The 18,531-nt window shown below is 46.6% G+C and overlaps 1 protein-coding gene across 14 annotated transcripts in view; it reads right to left on the bottom strand.

The window, feature by feature from the left end:
* The window catches only part of CAMK2B (calcium/calmodulin dependent protein kinase II beta), a 150,378-nt gene that overhangs the window by 67,525 nt on the left and 64,322 nt on the right, over window positions 1-18,531 (bottom strand). For all 14 annotated transcript variants that reach the window (XM_056571263.1, XM_056571264.1, XM_056571266.1 and 11 more), the window contains exons 3-4: window positions 12,773-12,832; window positions 1,231-1,285 (exon numbers count right to left, since the gene is read on the bottom strand). In XM_056571263.1, the coding sequence (XP_056427238.1) occupies window positions 1,231-1,285; window positions 12,773-12,832 (115 nt within the window). The remainder of the gene's footprint in view (window positions 1-1,230; window positions 1,286-12,772; window positions 12,833-18,531) is intronic.

The following is an 18,531-nucleotide window of genomic DNA, read 5'->3' as shown; positions in this document are numbered from 1 at the left end:
TGGTCTCACAAAGATCATCCTTTTCTATGTTTCTATGCGCTAGTCACACAGTGCGATTAAAAACATGCATTTTTAGGGCATGCCATATGCGGTCAGTTCTACCATTATCATCTTCTGTAAATGTAACCTGATTTAGAAAACTATAAAACTTACCAGAATGTCTACCACACATTGGTTCAGGTCTTAAAGGGGGTACTCCACCCCTAGACATCTTATCCCCCTATCCCAAGGATAGGGAATAAGATTTCTGATCGTGGCGGTCCCGCCACTGGGGACCCCCGCGATCTCCCTGCTGCACCCGGCGTTCGTTTAGAGCATTGAGTGCAGTGCCGGAGGCTCGTGACCTCAAGGCCACGCCCCGGTCGTGAAGTCACGGCCACGCCCCGTCAATGCTAGTCTATTGGAGGGGGTGTGAAGGATGTCACGCCCCTTCCCATAGACGTGTATTGAGGGGGAGTGACCATGACGTCACGAGCCTCCACCCCCGTATCACCAGTCATCCGGCACGGAGCGAAGTTCGCTCTGTGCACCGGATGTCTGGGGTGCTGCAGCCGAGATCAGACATCTTATCCCCTATTCTTTGGATAGGGGATAAGATGTCTAGGGGAAGAGTACCCAACACTTGGTAAAAGTAATAATAACACATTTTTGTATAGCACATTCAGATTCCTCAGCATTTTATACTCAAATTGGTCCCTGTCCCCATTGAGACTCACAATCTTACCCTATCAGTATGTTTTGAAATGTGGGAGGAAACACTGGGAGAACATACAAACTCTTTGCAGATGTAGTCCTTTCAGGATTTGAACCCAGGACCCAAGCACTGCAAGGTAACAGTACTAACCACTGAGCCACCATGCTCTCCCAAGGTTCCTCACAAACACCTCTTAAAAAATTCAGGAATATTTAGAAATATGAAGTATGGTCTTCAAGCCTTGGACTATAAAAGCTACATTGCCCTTTTATCCTGTGCATATAATCTTGGTGTAATTGTCTGCTTAGACTCAAGGGGATACCTTCTGGGCCCTCCAAGGGACCTATTACTCGGGGCCATTATTGGCAGAGAGCAGCCCGACATAATAGGCCCAGCTTTCAGCCAACAAATGAGCAAATAGGGAATTATGGATATATTTACTAACAAGGACAGTTGTTCCGTAATTTGGCATAACTATATGACATTTTTCTTATATCAATCGGTAGTGGTAACAATCATATTAACCATTCACTTACAGATCAAAAATGAGATAGTGGAACCCTTCTTCTGATATACTGTCATGGAGGCGTACTATAAAAAGAACAGAAGGAGAGATTTAGATGTAGATAGGAGACAACAGTCACAGATATCTTGTTATTACCGAACATCGTCCCCCTCACAAAATCATCCCCAAAATTCAAAATGCCACTAGATTCCTCGCATTTGGACTGCTATCCGGTTTGTTTGCCTCCAGTATGGTAGAGAAATAAATGGAGGGGAGACGATGCCAGAACCCATTCCATCTTTTTCTTAGAGAGCAGTTTTGGCAACAAATGCATCAGTTGTATTGCCGGACATTTCTGTGTACTGATCGGAAAACCTGGCATGCAGAAAATTTTGGATGCAAAAAATGTCACCAGTTGTGTCTAGCTCAGGTATAAAAAACTGGCCTGACACAGCTGATACATGTGAACCCAGCCCAAGCATAACACATGATGTTGACACATAAATAATGCCCCATTTACACTGTATAGCTTGCTCATTATTTAGTAGAGCCTAGTAGTTCAGCCTATGAGTAGATGGTGATGCCAACTCAACTCAGATGAACGAGCTCCGCATGTGGCATAAAGGAATTTGTTACTGTGCAATGATTTCATAAGAACATGTATGGGGAAGCAAGCAATTCCTTCCTTTCACTTTCAGTTTGTATAGTGAAGGTCTAGTGGATGGTTGCCCCCTGGCCGCTATTTTACCAGCACAGACAGTATTTTGGCTAGGGATCGACCGATATTGATTTTTTTAGGGCCGATACCAATAATCTGTGACCTTTCAGGCCGATAGCCGATAATTTATACCAATATTCCGGCATATGATATAAACAGGAAAGTCCAGCACACGGTGTCCGATGCTATTAGGTTTATTAAGGCATAACATCTGGATACAGGACAACAGCCTGTTGTCCTGTATCCAGATTTTATGCCTTAATAAACCTAAAAGCATCGGACACCGTGTGCTGGTCTTTCCTGTTTATAACATTTACTGGGCGGCTGCGCTAACCGCCAGTCTGGGCACAGGTGGAGCGGCTGGAGATTTGGAGCTGTCTGCACCTATTCTCTGATATTCCGGTATAAGTTATCGGCTATTCACCCCTAACCGGCCCCCCAGAAGCCACTGCAGATCAATGATTTACAGCGGCGCTTTAAATCAATGAACTGCAGCGGCTTTTGCGGGGCCAGAGACCGACGCCGCCACCCACTTCTCTCCCCCTGTCTGTCCTGGAGTCCTCCCTAGTCCAACCACCACCGCCGCTGCCCCATTGCCTCCCCCATCCCCGGTTTAATTACCTGTTCCTGGGGTCCGCGCTACTTCTGGCTCCTGAGCTGTTACTGTGCGTACTGACGGTGACGTTGCATTGAGGACGTTGCAGGAGCCAGAAGTAGCACGGACCCCAGGAACAGGTAATTATAAAACCGGGGATGGGGGGGGGCAACAGGGCGGCGGTGGTGGTCTCTGGCCGGGGAGGTGGGGCTGGGGGGCAGGGCATTATCGGTATATCGGCAAGGTAATTGCCGATACTGATAATGTCCAAAATCGTGAATATCGGATGATAATATCGACCAAACCGATAATCGGTCGATCCCTAATTTTGCCCACCCTGACAGTATTTTTATATTAAAAATACTGGCAATGCAATGGCGGGTATTTAACCGACCAATCCTCTAACTCCTGGACTGTTGCACCAAATAATATACCAGCGTTTCCCAACCAGAGCGCCTCCAGCTGTTGTAAAACTACAACTCCCAGCATGCCCGGACACCCGTTGGCTGTCCGGGCATGCTGGGAGTTGTAGTTTTGCAACAGCTGGAGGCACCCCTGGTTGGGAAATACTGACCTCTACTATATACTACTATACAGTCCAACATGCTGAGAGTTGTATTTTTTGTTTGGGGCAGCTGCTGAGCCACAGGCTGTACGAGGGTATGCTGGGAGTTGTAGTTAAAAACTAACTGCAACTCCCGAATTGTATAAAAAAAAGCGATCAAAAAGTCACACAAAAAAAAGTTCGGGGCGCAAAAAATGAGGCCTCATAGAGGCCCATAAAAGGAGGAATAAAAAAGTTATAAGGGTCAGAGTAGGACAAAATTTCCCCCCGCACATGTGTATACTTTGATGGTAGGCATGTGATGTCCCAGTACGGGATATGCTCCTACAGTACTGTCAGGTTGAGTCCCTGTATGTCCTCAGGGCTCTCCTGCACTGTTCCTCCATATTGTGTATAGGTTGTTTATTTAGGACCTTTGATATAGTCACATTCTCAGTGGGACAAAGCCCAGCTGAGAATGTTAGCGGTCCAAAACCCCAACTTGTCCTTCCCCGCTTTCAAAAGACTGGCTATCCAAGTGATTGAGTCTGGGACTGAGTTAGAGCAATCTTGTGCGCCCCTTACACCTGTTCCAGAGCCACTAGGGGCAGTAGCCAGATCAATACCACCTCCGTCACCAGCCCCCGCCCCAGTGTCTTCTACTTTGCCAGTCACTGCAACCTAAGATTAACAGGCAGGACGTTGAACAACTAAGGATGTGACGGAGCTTGCCATCTGGGACGCTCCACCTGACCATGAACCGCCCCTGCCTAGAAAACCTACCCCTGCTCCTGCTCCCTGCAATTTCAATTACTGAACTCCTCCGTCCCATAGACCCTCGGGGACTCAAAGACAGTTTTGCACTTACTGTAACAAATCAGGACATTGGAAAATGCAGTGCTGAGATTTAAATGGATTTCCCCTGAGGTCACGGACCGGCCCTCAGGAAAACAGTCATCAGGTCCAATCCCCGAATGACCTCAGTCAGGACTCTCACTTCATGTCGTGTCCTGCCCCTATGTAAAAATGGTTGTAGAAGGTGTACCGTTGGAGGCATTGATAGATACAGGGTCACAAGTGTCTACTATACCTAAAAGTGTTTTCTATCAGCATTGGGATGCTAGTTTAGTGTGTGAGTCTGAGGATGTTAACTTCAGAGTAGTTGCGGGTAATGGGCAACCAGTCCCCAGACATGGATACTGGGAGCCAACCATTCAGTTGGGAAAGCATGTACTTACTGGGCAGGGAGTGATTGTAACTAATGTGACAGATAAGGAATGGTCTGCTGAGTTTATTTTAGAGATTAACTTTATGAAGAATTGTTTTGCTGAAATATTAGATGCCTTGCATGCCTCTCTTCCCCATTTGTCCCCTTCAGGCCAGCGGGCTGGGCAGCACCACTTTAAAGTCCTACAGGCGGAGCAGAAGTTTGCCAACAAGCAAGGGGAAATCTGCGTACGAGTTCAAGACATCAGGACTGTGACCTTACAACCCAACATGGAGACCATCATCTGGTGTCGTGCATGTCCCGGAGTCAAGAATAGGGACTATCAAGCCCTGCTGAAACCTATGCAATTTGAAGGTCATCCTCTTGTTCGAGCTGCGAGAAGCCTTGTCACTGTCACCAACGGGAAAGTCCTGGTGCGGTTAGTAAACCTGTCTGATTCTGCAACTGTCTTGCCCAAATACACTCCTGTAGCACAGTTGTACCTCCCAGAGTCGAAAGACATTGTGACAGAACGTCTGGTGGCCCGACAGCGTGTAACTCAAGTGGCTGAAGTATCCGGTACAAGTCCTCCCGAGCCCTGGTGGGCACAACTCCAAGTTGGAGATGATACTACCCCAAGGGACCAAGTCAACGGAATCATTAATGTTGCTAAGAGGTACTATGAAGATTTCAGCAAGCACCCCACAGACTTCGGGCAGACTTCAATGATCCAGCACCGTATCCTCACAGGTGACAGCCCACCTATTAAGGAAAGACACCACCGGTTGCGCCCGGCATGTATCAGACTGTCAAGAAGATGCTGGCAGATGTGATCCAAGAGAGTCAGAGCCCCTGGGCGGCGCCACTTGTCCTTGTCAAGAAAAAGGACAGAACCATATGCTTCTGTGTTGACTACAGGAAACTGAGCAATGTCACACACAAGGACGCTTATCTATTGCCAAGGATCGAGGAGTCACTCACCACCTTCAGGTCAGCTGCTTACTTCTCCACCCTAGACTCAACCAGTGGATATCGGCAAGTGCCCATGGCCATGGAGGATCGGGAGAAGACTGCCTTCGTGATGCCTATGGGACTGTTCGAGTTAGAGCAAGAGACAGCATTCCGAGCTCTTAAACGTCTGTTGACAGAACGCCCCATCTTGGCGTATCCAGACTACCGTCAGCCGTTCCAGCTATATACTGATGCCAGTTTTGAGGGTCTGGGAGCTGTCCCAAGTCCAAGAGGGGCAAGAGAGAGTGATTGCTTATGTCATTCATAATCTGCGAGGGGCAGAGAAGAACTATGCAAATTACAGCTCATTCAAGTTAGAACTTTTCGCCCTGGTATGTGCTGTGACCAAAAAGTTCAAAGACTATTTGTCTGCCACGCCCTTTACTGTCTACACAGATAATAACCCGTTGACCCACCTAAACACTGCCAAGTTGGGTGCCATCGAACAGGGCTTCAAGATTAGCCAATTACAGTTTCACCATTGAGTACAGAAGAGTCGAATGTCAATGCCAACATACTGTCTAGGATGACCCCCGGCGAAGAACCCCTGTCGAAGACATGTGGGAAGATGTGGAGATGCCCCCATTTTACCAACGGTTCATGAGCATGAATGTTGTGACCGCTCTTATGGAGGGTGAACCTAGGTCCCAAAAGGTTAAAGAAGACCTATACACCTGGAATACTCTTCAAGACGAAAGTGGAGTCATGGGGGATCTGTTGGACTACCTTCTGGTGAAAAAGGTACCAACCTGTCTACGCTCGGCTCAGTGTGACTACGAGCTGAAACGTCTGTGGCGACAGAGGAAGTTACTGTTTGTGCACAAGAGACTGTTGTACCCAAAATTTTGGGATCCGGTCTCAGATTCTGGTTCCCCGAAGAGACACGGCAATGGTCCTCAACGCATATCATCAACGCATATCATGACCAGTTGGGACACTTTGGAGTCCACAAGACCGAAGCTACTGTCAGGGGAAGATTCTATTGGATCGGAATGCGGAGCAACGTTGAGAAATGGTGCAGTGAATGTGCAGTCTGTAACGTCACTAAGAATGTGCGCAAGGACGCAAGAGCACCCCTCCATTCCATCCAGAGTGAAAGGCCTAACTAGTTGGTCGCACTAGACCATGTCAAGGGGTCTGCTACCCGGTCCGGGTACACTTATGCTCTCACCATGGTGGATTACTACTCTAAGTGGGTTGTCGTTGTACCCGTTAAGGACCTCATAATAACTATAATAACACAGCCCATTGTTCTCCAGGATACATCCCATTCTACTTGATGATGGGCAGCTACCTAAGGACCGAGCATTTGGGCTCCAAGCCGTTGGCTGTCCGGGCATGCTGGGAGTTGTAGTTTTGCAACAGCTGGAGGCACCCCTGGTTGGGAAATACTGACCTCTACTATATACTACTATATAGTCCAACATGCTGAGAGTTGTATTTTTTGTTTGGGGCAGCTGCTGAGCCACAGGCTGTAAGAGGGCATGCTGGGAGTTGTAGTTAAGAACTAACTGCAACTCCCGAATTGAATAAAAAAAGCGATCAAAAAGTCACATAAAAAAAGTTCGGGGCGCAAAAAATTAGGCCTCATACAGGCCCGTAAAAGGAGAAATAAAAAAGTTATAGGGGTCAGAATAGGACAAAATTTCCCCCCGCACATGTGTATACTTTGATGTTAGGCATGTGATGTCCCAGTACGGGATATGCTCCTACAGTCCTGTCAGGTTGAGTCCCTGTATGTCCTCAGGGCTCTCCTGCACTGTTCCTCCATATTGTGTATAGGTTGTTTATTTAGGACCTTTGATATAGTCACATTCTCAGTGGGACAAAGCCCAGCTGAGAATGTTAGCGGTCCAAAACCCCAACTTGTCCTTCCCCGCTTTCAAAAGACTGGCTATCCAAGTGATTGAGTCTGGGACTGAGTTAGAGGAATCTTGTGCGCCCCTTACACCTGTTCCACAGCCACTAGGGGCAGTAGCCAGATCAATACCACCTCCGTCACCAGCCCCCGCCCCAGTGTCTTCTACTTTGCCAGTCACTGCAACCTAAGATTAACAGGCAGGACGTTGAACAACTAAGGCTGTGACGGAGCTTTCCATCCGGGACGCTCCACCTGACCATGAACCGCCCCTGCCTAGAAAACCTACCCCTGCTCCTGCTCCCTGCAATTTCAATGACTGAACTCCTCCGTCCCATAGACCCTCGGGGACTCAAAGACAGTTTTGCACTTACTGTAACAAATCAGGACATTGGAAGATGCAGTGCTGTGATTTAAATGGATTTCCCCTGAGGTCACGGACCGGCTCTCAGGAAAACAGTCATCAGGTCCAATCCTCGAATGACCTCAGTCAGGACTCTCACTTCATGTCGCCTCCTGCCCCTATGTAAAAATAGTTGTAGAAGGTGTACCGTTGGAGGCATTGATATATACAGGGTCACAAGTGTCTACTATACCTAAAAGTGTTTTCTATCAGCATTGGGATGCTAGTTTAGTGTGTGAGTCTGAGGATGTTAACTTCAGAGTAGTTGCGGGTAATGGGCAACCAGTCCCCAGACATGGATACTGGGAGCCAACCATTCAGTTGGGAAAGCATGTACTTACTGGGCAGGGAGTGATTGTAACTAATGTGACAGATAAGGAATGGTCTGCTGAGTTTATCTTAGAGATTAACTTTATGAAGAATTATTTTGCTGAAATATTAGATGCCTTGCATGCCTCTCTTCCCCATTTGTCCCCTTCAGGCCAGCGGGCTGGGCAGTACCACTTTAAAGTCCTACAGGCGGAGCAGAAGTTTGCCAACAAGCAAGGGGAAATCTGAGTATGAGTTCAAGACATCAGGACTGTGACCTTACAACCCAACATGGAGACCATCATCTGGTGTCGTGCATGTCCCGGAGTCAAGAATAGGGACTATCAAGCCCTGCTGGAACCTATGCAATTTGAAGGTCATCCTCTTGTTCGAGCTGTGAGAAGCCTTGTCAATGTCACCAACGGGAAAGTCCTGGTGCGGTTAGTAAACCTGTCTGATTCTGCTACTGTCTTGCCCAAATACACTCCTGTAGCACAGCTGTACCTCCTAGAGTCGAAAGACATTGTGACAGAACGTCTGGTGGCCCGACAGCGTGCAACTCAAGTGGCTGAAGTATCCGGTACAAGTCCTCCCGAGCCCTGGTGGGCACAACTCCAAGTTGGAGAGGATACTACCCCAAGGGACCAAGTCAACGGAATCATTAGTGTTGCTAAGAGGTACTATGAGGATTTCAGCAAGCACCCCACAGACTTCGGGCAGACTTCAATGATCCAGCACCGTATCCTCACAGGTGACAGCCCACCTATTAAGGAAAGACACCACCGGTTGCGCCCGGCATGTATCAGACTGTCAAGAAGATACTGGCAGACATGATCCAAGAGAGTCAGAGCCCCTGGGCGGCGCCACTTGTCAAGAAAAAGGACAGAACCATATGCTTCTGTGTCGACTACAGGAAACTGAGCAATGTCACACACAAGGACGCTTATCTATTGCCAAGGATCGAGGAGTCACTCACCACCCTCAGGTCAGCTGCTTACTTCTCCACCCTAGACTCAACCAGTGGATATCGGCAAGTGCCCATGGCCATGGAGGATCGGGAGAAGACTGCCTTCGTGATGCCTATGGGACTGTTCGAGTTAGAGCAAGAGACAGCATTCTGAGCTCTTAAACGTCTGTTGACAGAACGCCCTGTCTTGGCGTATCCAGACTACCGTCAGCCGTTCCAGCTATATACTGATGCCAGTTTTGAGGGTCTGGGAGCTGTCCCAAGTCCAAGAGGGGCAAGAGAGAGTGATTGCTTATGTCATTCGTAATCTGCGAGGGGCAGAGAAGAACTATGCAAATTACAGCTCATTCAAGTTAGAACTCTTCGCCCTGGTATGGGCTGTGACCAAAAAGTTCAAAGACTATTTGTCTGCCACGCCCTTTACTGTCTACACGGATAATAACCCGTTGGCCCACCTAAACACTGCCAAGTTGGGTGCCATCGAACAGGGCTTCAAGATTAGCCAATTACGGTTTCACCATTAAGTACAGAAGGGTCGAATGTCAATGCCAACATACTGTCTAGGATAACCCCCGTCGAAGAACCCCTGTCGAAGACGTGTGGGAAGATGTGGAGATGCCCCCATTTTACCAACGGTTCATGAGCATGAATGTTGTGACCACTCTTATGGAGGGTGAACCCAGGTCCCAAAAGGTTAAAGAAGACCTATACACCTGGAATACTCTTCAAGACGAAAGTGGAGTCATGGGGGATCTGTTGGACTACCTTCTGGTGAAAAAGGTACCAACCTGTCTACGCTCGGCTCAGTGTGACTACGAGCTGAAACGTCTGTGGCGACAGAGGAAGTTACTGTTTGTGCACAAGAGACTGTTGTACCCAAAATTTTTGGATCCGGTCTCAGATTCTGGTTCCCCGAAGAGACACGGCAATGGTCCTCAATGCATATCTTCAACGCATATCATGACCAGTTGGGACACTTTGGAGTCCACAAGACCGAAGCTACTGTCAGGGGAAGATTCTATTGGATCGGAATGCGGAGCAACGTTGAGAAATGGTGCAGTGAATGTGCAGTCTGTAACGTCACTAAGTATGTGCGCAAGGACGCAAGAGCACCCCTCCATTTCATCCAGAGTGAAAGGCCTAACTAGTTGGTCGCACTAGACCATGTCAAGTGGTCTGCTACCCGGTCCGGGTACACTTATGCTCTCACCATGGTGGATCACTACTCTAAGTGGGTTGTCGTTGTACCCGTTAAGGACCTCATAATAACTATAATAACACAGTCCATTGTTCTCCAGGATACATCCCATTCTACTTGATGATGGGCAGCTACCTAAGGACCGAGCATTTGGGCTCCAAGCCCTGTTCAACAACTCTACGCAAGCCTCCCTGTAGTGGGTCTCTGACCACCAGAGAAGAATCCAAGAAGCCAAAGAAATTGTCTGCAAGAAGATGGGCGAGACGCAGCAAAGACAACAACAGGACTATAATCATCATGCCTCTGCCAAAGCACTTCAATTGGGCGACAAAGTGTGGCTGCAGAAGTTTCCAAGAACCCATAAGTTAGACTCTATCTGGGAGACAGAACCGTACACGGTGACGGCCATACCCTATCCAGATTCTGATGTGTACGAAGTACAAAAGCATGGGTATGAGCTGCAAGTTGTTCACCGAAACTATGAGCTGCCAGTGCTCCCAGCACCATCTCCTCCAGCCGACAGACCTGCAAGAGAGTACATCCCAGGCGAAAGGATCCATCTATGGATTTCCTCATGTTTTTTCCGAGTCAGCCTGCGATCTTCTGTGTCTCACCAACCCCGGGGCCGGTCCAACCGACACTAATCTCCACACCAGTCCCAGTCTTGTCAACTTTGGCTCCCGCTTATACCTCCGTCTCTAGAGTGCCAACCCTGTCACCAGTCTCACCACTGTTGCCAGCAACTCCGAATCCAACTAATCCTGGACTAATACCAGCTCCCAAGTTCACTAAGGAACAGCCAGCTGCCTTTCCAGAGGTTCCAAGAGCTCCCGAAGATGAAGACGTTCCAGACTCTCCAGAAGTGGTGTTGCGCAGGTCCCAAAGGTCAACACAAGGACAAATTCCCGCAAGGTACAAAGATTAGCTCACAATATAGTGTATAAGGTTATGTACCACACATAGTCAGTTCATATGTAAACACTTAAGTTAGGACTGTAACATTACTTGTAGTCCCAGTCCACAAACATCCAATGTATATATATCTGTCTAATATTTTTCTGTCCTCGTGTACAGGGTACTCTACTGGCCAGAGGGTTCCCCTGAAACTAAAAGTAAGACACGTGTAGAGGCAGAGTACATTATGCAGAGGTAAAATGGTTATATAGTATCACATTACTTGCTGAGTTCTGGGGAGAAGTGTTAAGAACCGAAGGGGCCCCAGCAGCCAAAGCATTGGGTAGATAGCCTCCAGCAGCCCAATCTGCAAACTTGTGTGTATTATCGTCTAAAATGTGTTCCTAAATCAGTTACAAAGCTCGTTAATCCCACATGTTTACCAAACCAAAAAGCATATATGGACATTTACAGTGCTACATGGACTCGTGTCTACCTAGTTCTATAATCAGACCTGTGAAGGACATTTTCCATAATGCCCCAGGAACTGTCACTAGGCCCACTGGCCACTTCAGTCCTCCGCCCTCCAGGATTGGGTATCGAGGACGACTGTATTTGGGAGGGGGAGTTTGTGGTGGCCAAGTATGGGAGATGTTACCATTGTTGCCTGTCAGGCAGCCTACTTCAGTGTCCCCAGGGCCCCTTGCACCTGTTAACCCCCTGTACATATGTTCTGCAGTGTATTGTATTATGAAATGTGTTGTATCTTTAAGAGTTATGTCATGTGATTGTTACCCAGGAGGTACCAGTGACCAGGTGATCCCAGGGGTGATCTATGGGCTCCCTGCTAGTATCCCCCATATAAGCCCTGGGTGGAGCTTCTCTCTCTTGGAGCTTCTCTCTCTTGCTTCCTGCTGGGGTCCAGTGCAGTTGTGCCTAGTGTGTGTGTCCAGAGTGTTGGAGGCCTCAAAGTCAAGTCCTGCAGCCACCATCATTTCAAGTAAGCTAAAGTCACAGCTTTATGAGTTACGTCAAGTCAGTCCCTGTCCTCTGTCAAGTCAGCGTGGTCTGCATTCAATTGTCCAGTCCTATTACAAGTCCCAGCAAGCACTTAAGGTATCTGCGTCACTGGTCACCTCTTTGGGCCCTGGCTGAACTGTATAGACTTTACCAACTGTCTACCCTCAGTAAAGCTACCGTTGTCCGTAACTTGGCGTCGGGTCTTTATTGCCCCCGTGCCTAGCCCAGGATCCAGCGGTATACCTTCGGGTGGTTTTAGGCTAAACCACACCTTGGAATCAAGAATATAAGGGTTAATGCCATCCGCCCATAGGGCAGTGTTTCTCAATTCCAGTCCTCAGGACCCCCTAACAGGTCATGTTTTCAGGATTTCCTAAGTCTTTCACAGGTGACATAATTATGGTCAGTGAATCAGGCATCACCACAATTATATCACCTGTGAAAGGCTAAGGAAATCCTGAAAACATGACCTGTTAGGGGGCCCTGAGGACTGGAATTGAGAAACACTGCCCTAGGGTAACAACATCTGCCCTCATCACACCCCGCTACCACAAGGGCATGACGAGAATTGTAGTTTTGCAACAGCTGGAACGCTATAGGTTGGGAAACAGGTAGAACCCTTATTTAGCACCAGGTTTCCATTTCTGCCTATTGATTTACTTTAAAGATTTACTACTAATATAGGACACGAATATCGAAATATATATATATATATATATACCGTATATATATATATATATATATATATATATACTCTTTAATTTATTATAAAAAACAGCCTTGTTGACACCCCAACCTCACATTGTAGGTAAATCAGTCATATTGTTAGACAAGTACTAATGGTCTTACCGATATTTGGGTGCTTTAACAGGCGGCAGATGCGGGCTTCTCTCTCTAGTTTCTGATGATCTGTATAGTGAGAAAAGACAGCTCAGGTTAGCACAGAGGCTCGAAGCAGCTTACTGGAGGGTTCTACGTGCCAAGATCTGCATTGTTCACAGTGTATACAACAGCTATTAATACACAAGACAACAGATAGCATACTTGTTCAATAGGGCGGACGCTTTGTACCAGAAGAATTTGTACTGAGTGGAATATATAGTGGAGGCAGAACATCTGAAATAATTGTTAGGGGATGTTGTAAATAAACTAACACTAAAGTGAATTTCTAGGTACAGGGATACAGAGAGCAGAGAGATCTATTATACCCTGACCTATACAAGTAGCCTATCCTGCAAGAAAGCCCTGTACACCTATATGCTAAAGCTTACTTCCCATGATACTATATATTATTGTAAGTAGGCATCCCATCCGCTTGAGCCATACTAAGAATCGCCAGCCTCCTAGATAGCGTAATCTAAAATTATATAAATGCCCCAAATTATATGGGCAACTACGTTCTCTGCTATTTTGATCTTTACCTTAATAAAGGAATCAAAATTAGCTATAAGAATCCTAGAGTCACTTTCAGAGAAGAAACCCCAGCAGATCTTATGTAATAAAATACAATTTAACCCTCAGGGTTGTCTTTTAAGAGGAAACTCCTTCTACGTCTACAAGAACTCTGATGTCACGTTAAAGGAAAACCCTTGGTTTTGCAAAAACCCACTATTGTATCCAGCATAAGACTCCAAGTACTAGCAACTAGTGGGGGTGCTGTATGTGTTGCTCGGTGGCAGAAACAATCCAGAAAGTAATGAGTTAAGCTGAATTTTGTAATTTTGTGACAAGTTTTCAAGAACATTATGATGGCAATAATTACTTACACCAGACTCACGTGAAGAGGCATAACTTTTAGCTTTATGGTCCCATTGCAAAATCTGTGCTATTTATAATAATGGTGTTTTCTTACTGGGCACAGGTGCCTTTTGGCCCCCTTAGGCACCAGGGACCCAATGCGACTGCTACCTCTGTACACCCTATAGTTACACCCCTGCTCACATGGCATCTGTTGCCATTATAAACTACTCAAGGTCCTGCATCCCTTGGCCCATTAAATGCAATAACACATGTATCATAGTATAATGGAAATAGCACAAACACTTCATAGTGTCCCCAAACTTTTGTACCTCATAAGCCCCGTTAAACTTTGAGTTAAGGTCAGAAGCCTCATGAACAGCCTTCATGCCCCCCCATAGACTTGCATTGATGCATTGAGGGGGTTGGGCTATGACATCACAAGCTCCCGGCACCGGCCCCAGTGTTCGGAACAGTTTGTTCCAAACGCTGAGCAGCAGAGTACCCCTTTAAATCTAAGGAAACAAAAAATTATGACTTTACAAACATTTTGTACACTGAAATTTTACATTAAATGATACCAACCAAACTGGCATTGTTTGTTGGATATGATATGTCTGCAATAACGTCAAATATACAGTATTTCACTTTATGAAATATATTTTGGACTACAAAATTCACTTTAGTTGAAGTAAATTCCAATGTGTCCATCTTACAAGTAGGGAAAAGTACATTGACGCCAAATATAGCAGTCACAATATATTGCTGATAAAGCTATGGAAAATAAATATCCGTCCAGCACCAAGGAAACTACCACGATTCAACTACTTTGAGGTGGCCAGATAGATGCAAGGGAGCCAAATGAATGGGCTGTGTGCCATACAGGGGCCACAATCATAGAGACAGAGAATCACTTAAAAATGTATGGTCTACCTTAAAATATTTAGGATCAGAAAAACATGTCTGCTTTATTCCAAAAATGGTTCTAGATCTGTTACCACAGGTTATATGTTGTATTAAAGCTAAGCTTCACCGAAGCGAGTGGAGCTGAACTGCAATATCACACAGAGTCTGTGGGACAGGTTTAGCAATGTTTTAGAATATATCAGCCATACTTTTCTGTTTCTAGACAACCCCTTTAACTCTGCACACAACCCTTAATCAACCCTGCTTGTAGTCAAAAGACAAGACAAATATGCATATTAAACCATAGTTTTTGCCACTGTTTATAGCTGATGTAGGGCCAAGGCTCCTGGCACACAAAGTTAGGGGCCACCATTTAGGGTAGGGACAGTGGTTTAGACAAGCTATAGTCTACATTAATCTCTACCCTCGGAAGTGACAGTAGGTGGGCAAACATAGGCCCATGTTCTGTCTCAGGAAGTGTGGTGCCATCAACCCACATAACAAGGGCTCATGTTTGAAATGTTTCCATGAAGAACCCTCTCCTGTGTTGAAGCCCGTACCTATAAGTTAAATAAAAGTTCCCTTTCTTGACAAAAAAAACTTTAAGCAGTAAGGCTAGGTTCAGACTACGGAATTTTCGCCTGCAATTCCGCTTTGGAATTGCAGGCGGAAATTCTGCTTGCTAAAATGTATAGTGTAGTGAATGGGTTTCCGTTCACAAATTCACACTTCGGAATTTGTGAAGTGGAATTTGTGAACGGTGTGATAAGGTGGCAAGGAAAGGGTGTATTTCCTTTGCTCACCCTGAAGAATATCTCACCTGCTTCTTAAGTAATGAGGCAGCAGGGAAGGGAGGTGTATATAAGATGGAGACTCAGTCTAATCTGTGCTCTCCATGGGAAACAGCATGTTGCTGTAGGGGGAGACACTCGGACCCTGTTGAGGAAGCACACAGCTGGAATCTGTGAGTGGTCCAAGAAGTGGTGTGAACTGTGAGTAACAGGTTGCAGGAGTCATATGTTTGACTGGCTGTGAGGGTAGCTCACTAGATAGTAGTCAGGGCATGCTGATATGTGTAGTCAGTGACCAGACGGTCTAGAATTTTATTTTGTTCTTGCGTTATGTTTGTTTTTCCCCTGCAACCTGTCTAAATAAAGCTGGCAAGGTGCCAGGCTTGCATGAATAACCGTTGTCCGCTGGTTTATTGAGTGGAAACGTGTCCCGTGGCATTGTCCAGGACGAACCCGGAGCTATCTCCAAGGAGGAATCCTTACAAAGGAAAATCTGCTTGGAAATTTCCGCCTGAAGAATGGCGGTGCTCTTTCTTCATGCGGAAATACTCGCGGAACACATTGCAGTCTATTAGAGACTGCAGTGTCCGCACGGTCCTAGCGCCGACTGATTCAGTCAGCGCTGGCCGCACTCGGAGTCTCCAGGCGGAAATTTTCTGCCCGGAGATTCCGTAGTCTGAACCTAGCCTAAGTGTTATGGCTTTTTTGTAGAGTTTTGCATCCCACTGTCTCTCTTGGAATCCATTCCCACAAACTCCCCCCAATGTCATGTCCTGCTGTATTTTGGACAACCTGCCAAAAGATGATTTCAGGTGTAAATTGGTGGAATCAATGTCATCTGTCCTGCATTATCAACCATCAGTATGAAAGGGTTCTGGAAACTTGTATGACATAGATCACGAGTAGACTAAATGTATTAGTAACCAGATATATAATTTTTAGATTATGGATTCGTATGGGATCTTGACGAAAAAAAAAATTGTGTAAAAATGTCAATATAAAGGAGGAGGAACATTAAAAGTAAAGAATACCTGCAAAGTATTCACTCCTTCCCTAGAAAACTGGGATATTTCCAGGGTTAAAGTCTGTGACAGTCCCAGGAGATTAGGTCTACTGACAGCTATGTAGCGACAGTGACTCATCTTTATTTTTTGCATCGACAGTGCATTGTGCCGAAATTGCGGTGATGAGCACACAGCCCCCAGGTTCAGATACCAAGTGACAAGATGCTGAGCGCCTGCTGCCGGCACAGCCAGCACTAGGCAGCAATAAGTCAGTAAGCGGCCTCCACATGACATCACATCCTGCTTCCTATTGGCTAATGCCCATCAATCAATTCCAGCATTGTGCCCCCAGCCAGCAACATTGTAGCCAGCTTTAATTTCATGCCTGAATGATTAGCACTTATGGTGACCTCAGCAATGTGCGTACCATGACTGCGCAGGGCAAAATGCCTTATCAAGCAAATGAAATCTCCGCTACAAAAATACATTACAGCAACGGGGGTCATAAAACAATCTGATTTATGGCAATCTCTGTTGTTACATAATACACGTACCTCAGTGAGCATAGAACATTGACGGCGTGAGTATTGTGAACATATTATTGCCGTCTATACAGGATAATACCTTTCATATATGCAAAATGAATATGTCCTGTTATATAGAAACATCCCATAGCCCTCGGCACATAAAGTACAGCTTTCTTATTTCAGAATTATTTAATTTTCTTTCTTAATAACAGTTTTGTCATTTTTTTTTTAAAAAGCTTAAAGGGGTACTCCGCCCCTAGACATCATTTCCCCTATTCAAAGGATAGGGGATAAGATGTCTGATTGCGGGGTCCCGCCGCTGGACCTTCGCTCCGTGCCGGATTACTGGTGATGCAGGGTGGAGGCTTGTGACGTCACGGTCGTGCCCCGCTCGTGACGTCACGGCGATGCCCCCTCAATGCAAGTCTATGGGAGGGAACGTGATGCTCCCTCCCATAGACTGGCATTGAGGGGGCATGGTCGTGACGTCACGAGCGGGGCACGGCCGTGATGTCACGAGCCTCCGGCGCTGAACCTGATGCTCTATACGAATGCCGGGTGCAAAACGGGGCCCCCCGCGATCAGACATCTTATCCCCTATCCTTAAGATGCCTGGGGCAGAGTACCCCTTTAACACCTATATGACATGCATGGATCAGCCAAAACATTAAAAATCACCTGCCTAATATTGTGCCACCAAAATAACTGTGACTTAAAGAGGCCTGGACTCCACAAGTCCTTTGAAGGCATCCTGTGGTATTGGGCACCAAGACATTAGCAGCATATCCTTTTGTTCATTGCATTATCCTGCTTAAAGAGGCCACTGCCATGAAGGGGTAGACTCGGTCTGTACAATGTTATGGCAGCTTGTACATAGCACGGTAACATCCACATGATGTGAATTCAGGTAGAAGAAACAGACATGGTCGCACATCTACAATCTTGTATAATGATCTGATTGCTTCTCAGCATAATATCAAAAACTAACAGGTTGTTAGTATACATTTTTGATCAAAAAGTACAAGCCCACTCGCCACGTCAAGGCCACCTATTTAGAGTGGGTCCCTAACGTCCCTAGCATAAAATGGCGTAGCACTGGGCGGCGACCACCACCGCCGCGACACCAGTGCCCACGGGGGGAACGACCCACTGGCAGAGCGGCCCCAATGCCACTCAAACCAGTCTATGGGTCGCTCCTCCCCACAGACACGGCGCCACGGTAGCAACGGACGCCGCACAGCACCACACCAGTGTGAACAAGGTGTAACAGCACACTTACCAAGCTCTCCCAGTCAGACTGGGAGGCTGTTAGGAAAGAAATGGCCCTTGTGTAGCTAACTACTACTTATATGGGGTTGGGCTGAGGGGGTGGGGAAGAGTGCAGACACATGTTCAAACAAAAAAAAGGAGGGGATAGAAAACACAATGTGAATTCAGGTAGAAGAAACAGACATGGTGCACATCTACAATCTTGTATAATGATCTGATTGCTTCTCGGCATAATATCAAAAACTAACAGGTTGTTAGTATACATTTTTGATCAAAAAGTACAAGCCCACTCGCCACGTCAAGGCCACCTATTTTGTGTGGGTCCCTAGCATAAAATGGCGTAGCACTGGGCGGCGACCACCACCGCTGCGACA

The sequence above is a fragment of the Hyla sarda genome, chromosome 4, assembly GCF_029499605.1.
Source record: "Hyla sarda isolate aHylSar1 chromosome 4, aHylSar1.hap1, whole genome shotgun sequence".
NCBI classification, from domain to species: domain Eukaryota; kingdom Metazoa; phylum Chordata; class Amphibia; order Anura; family Hylidae; genus Hyla; species Hyla sarda.
Note: the sequence above shows the minus strand (reverse complement) of the source record. Positions and strands in the feature narration are given on the sequence as shown.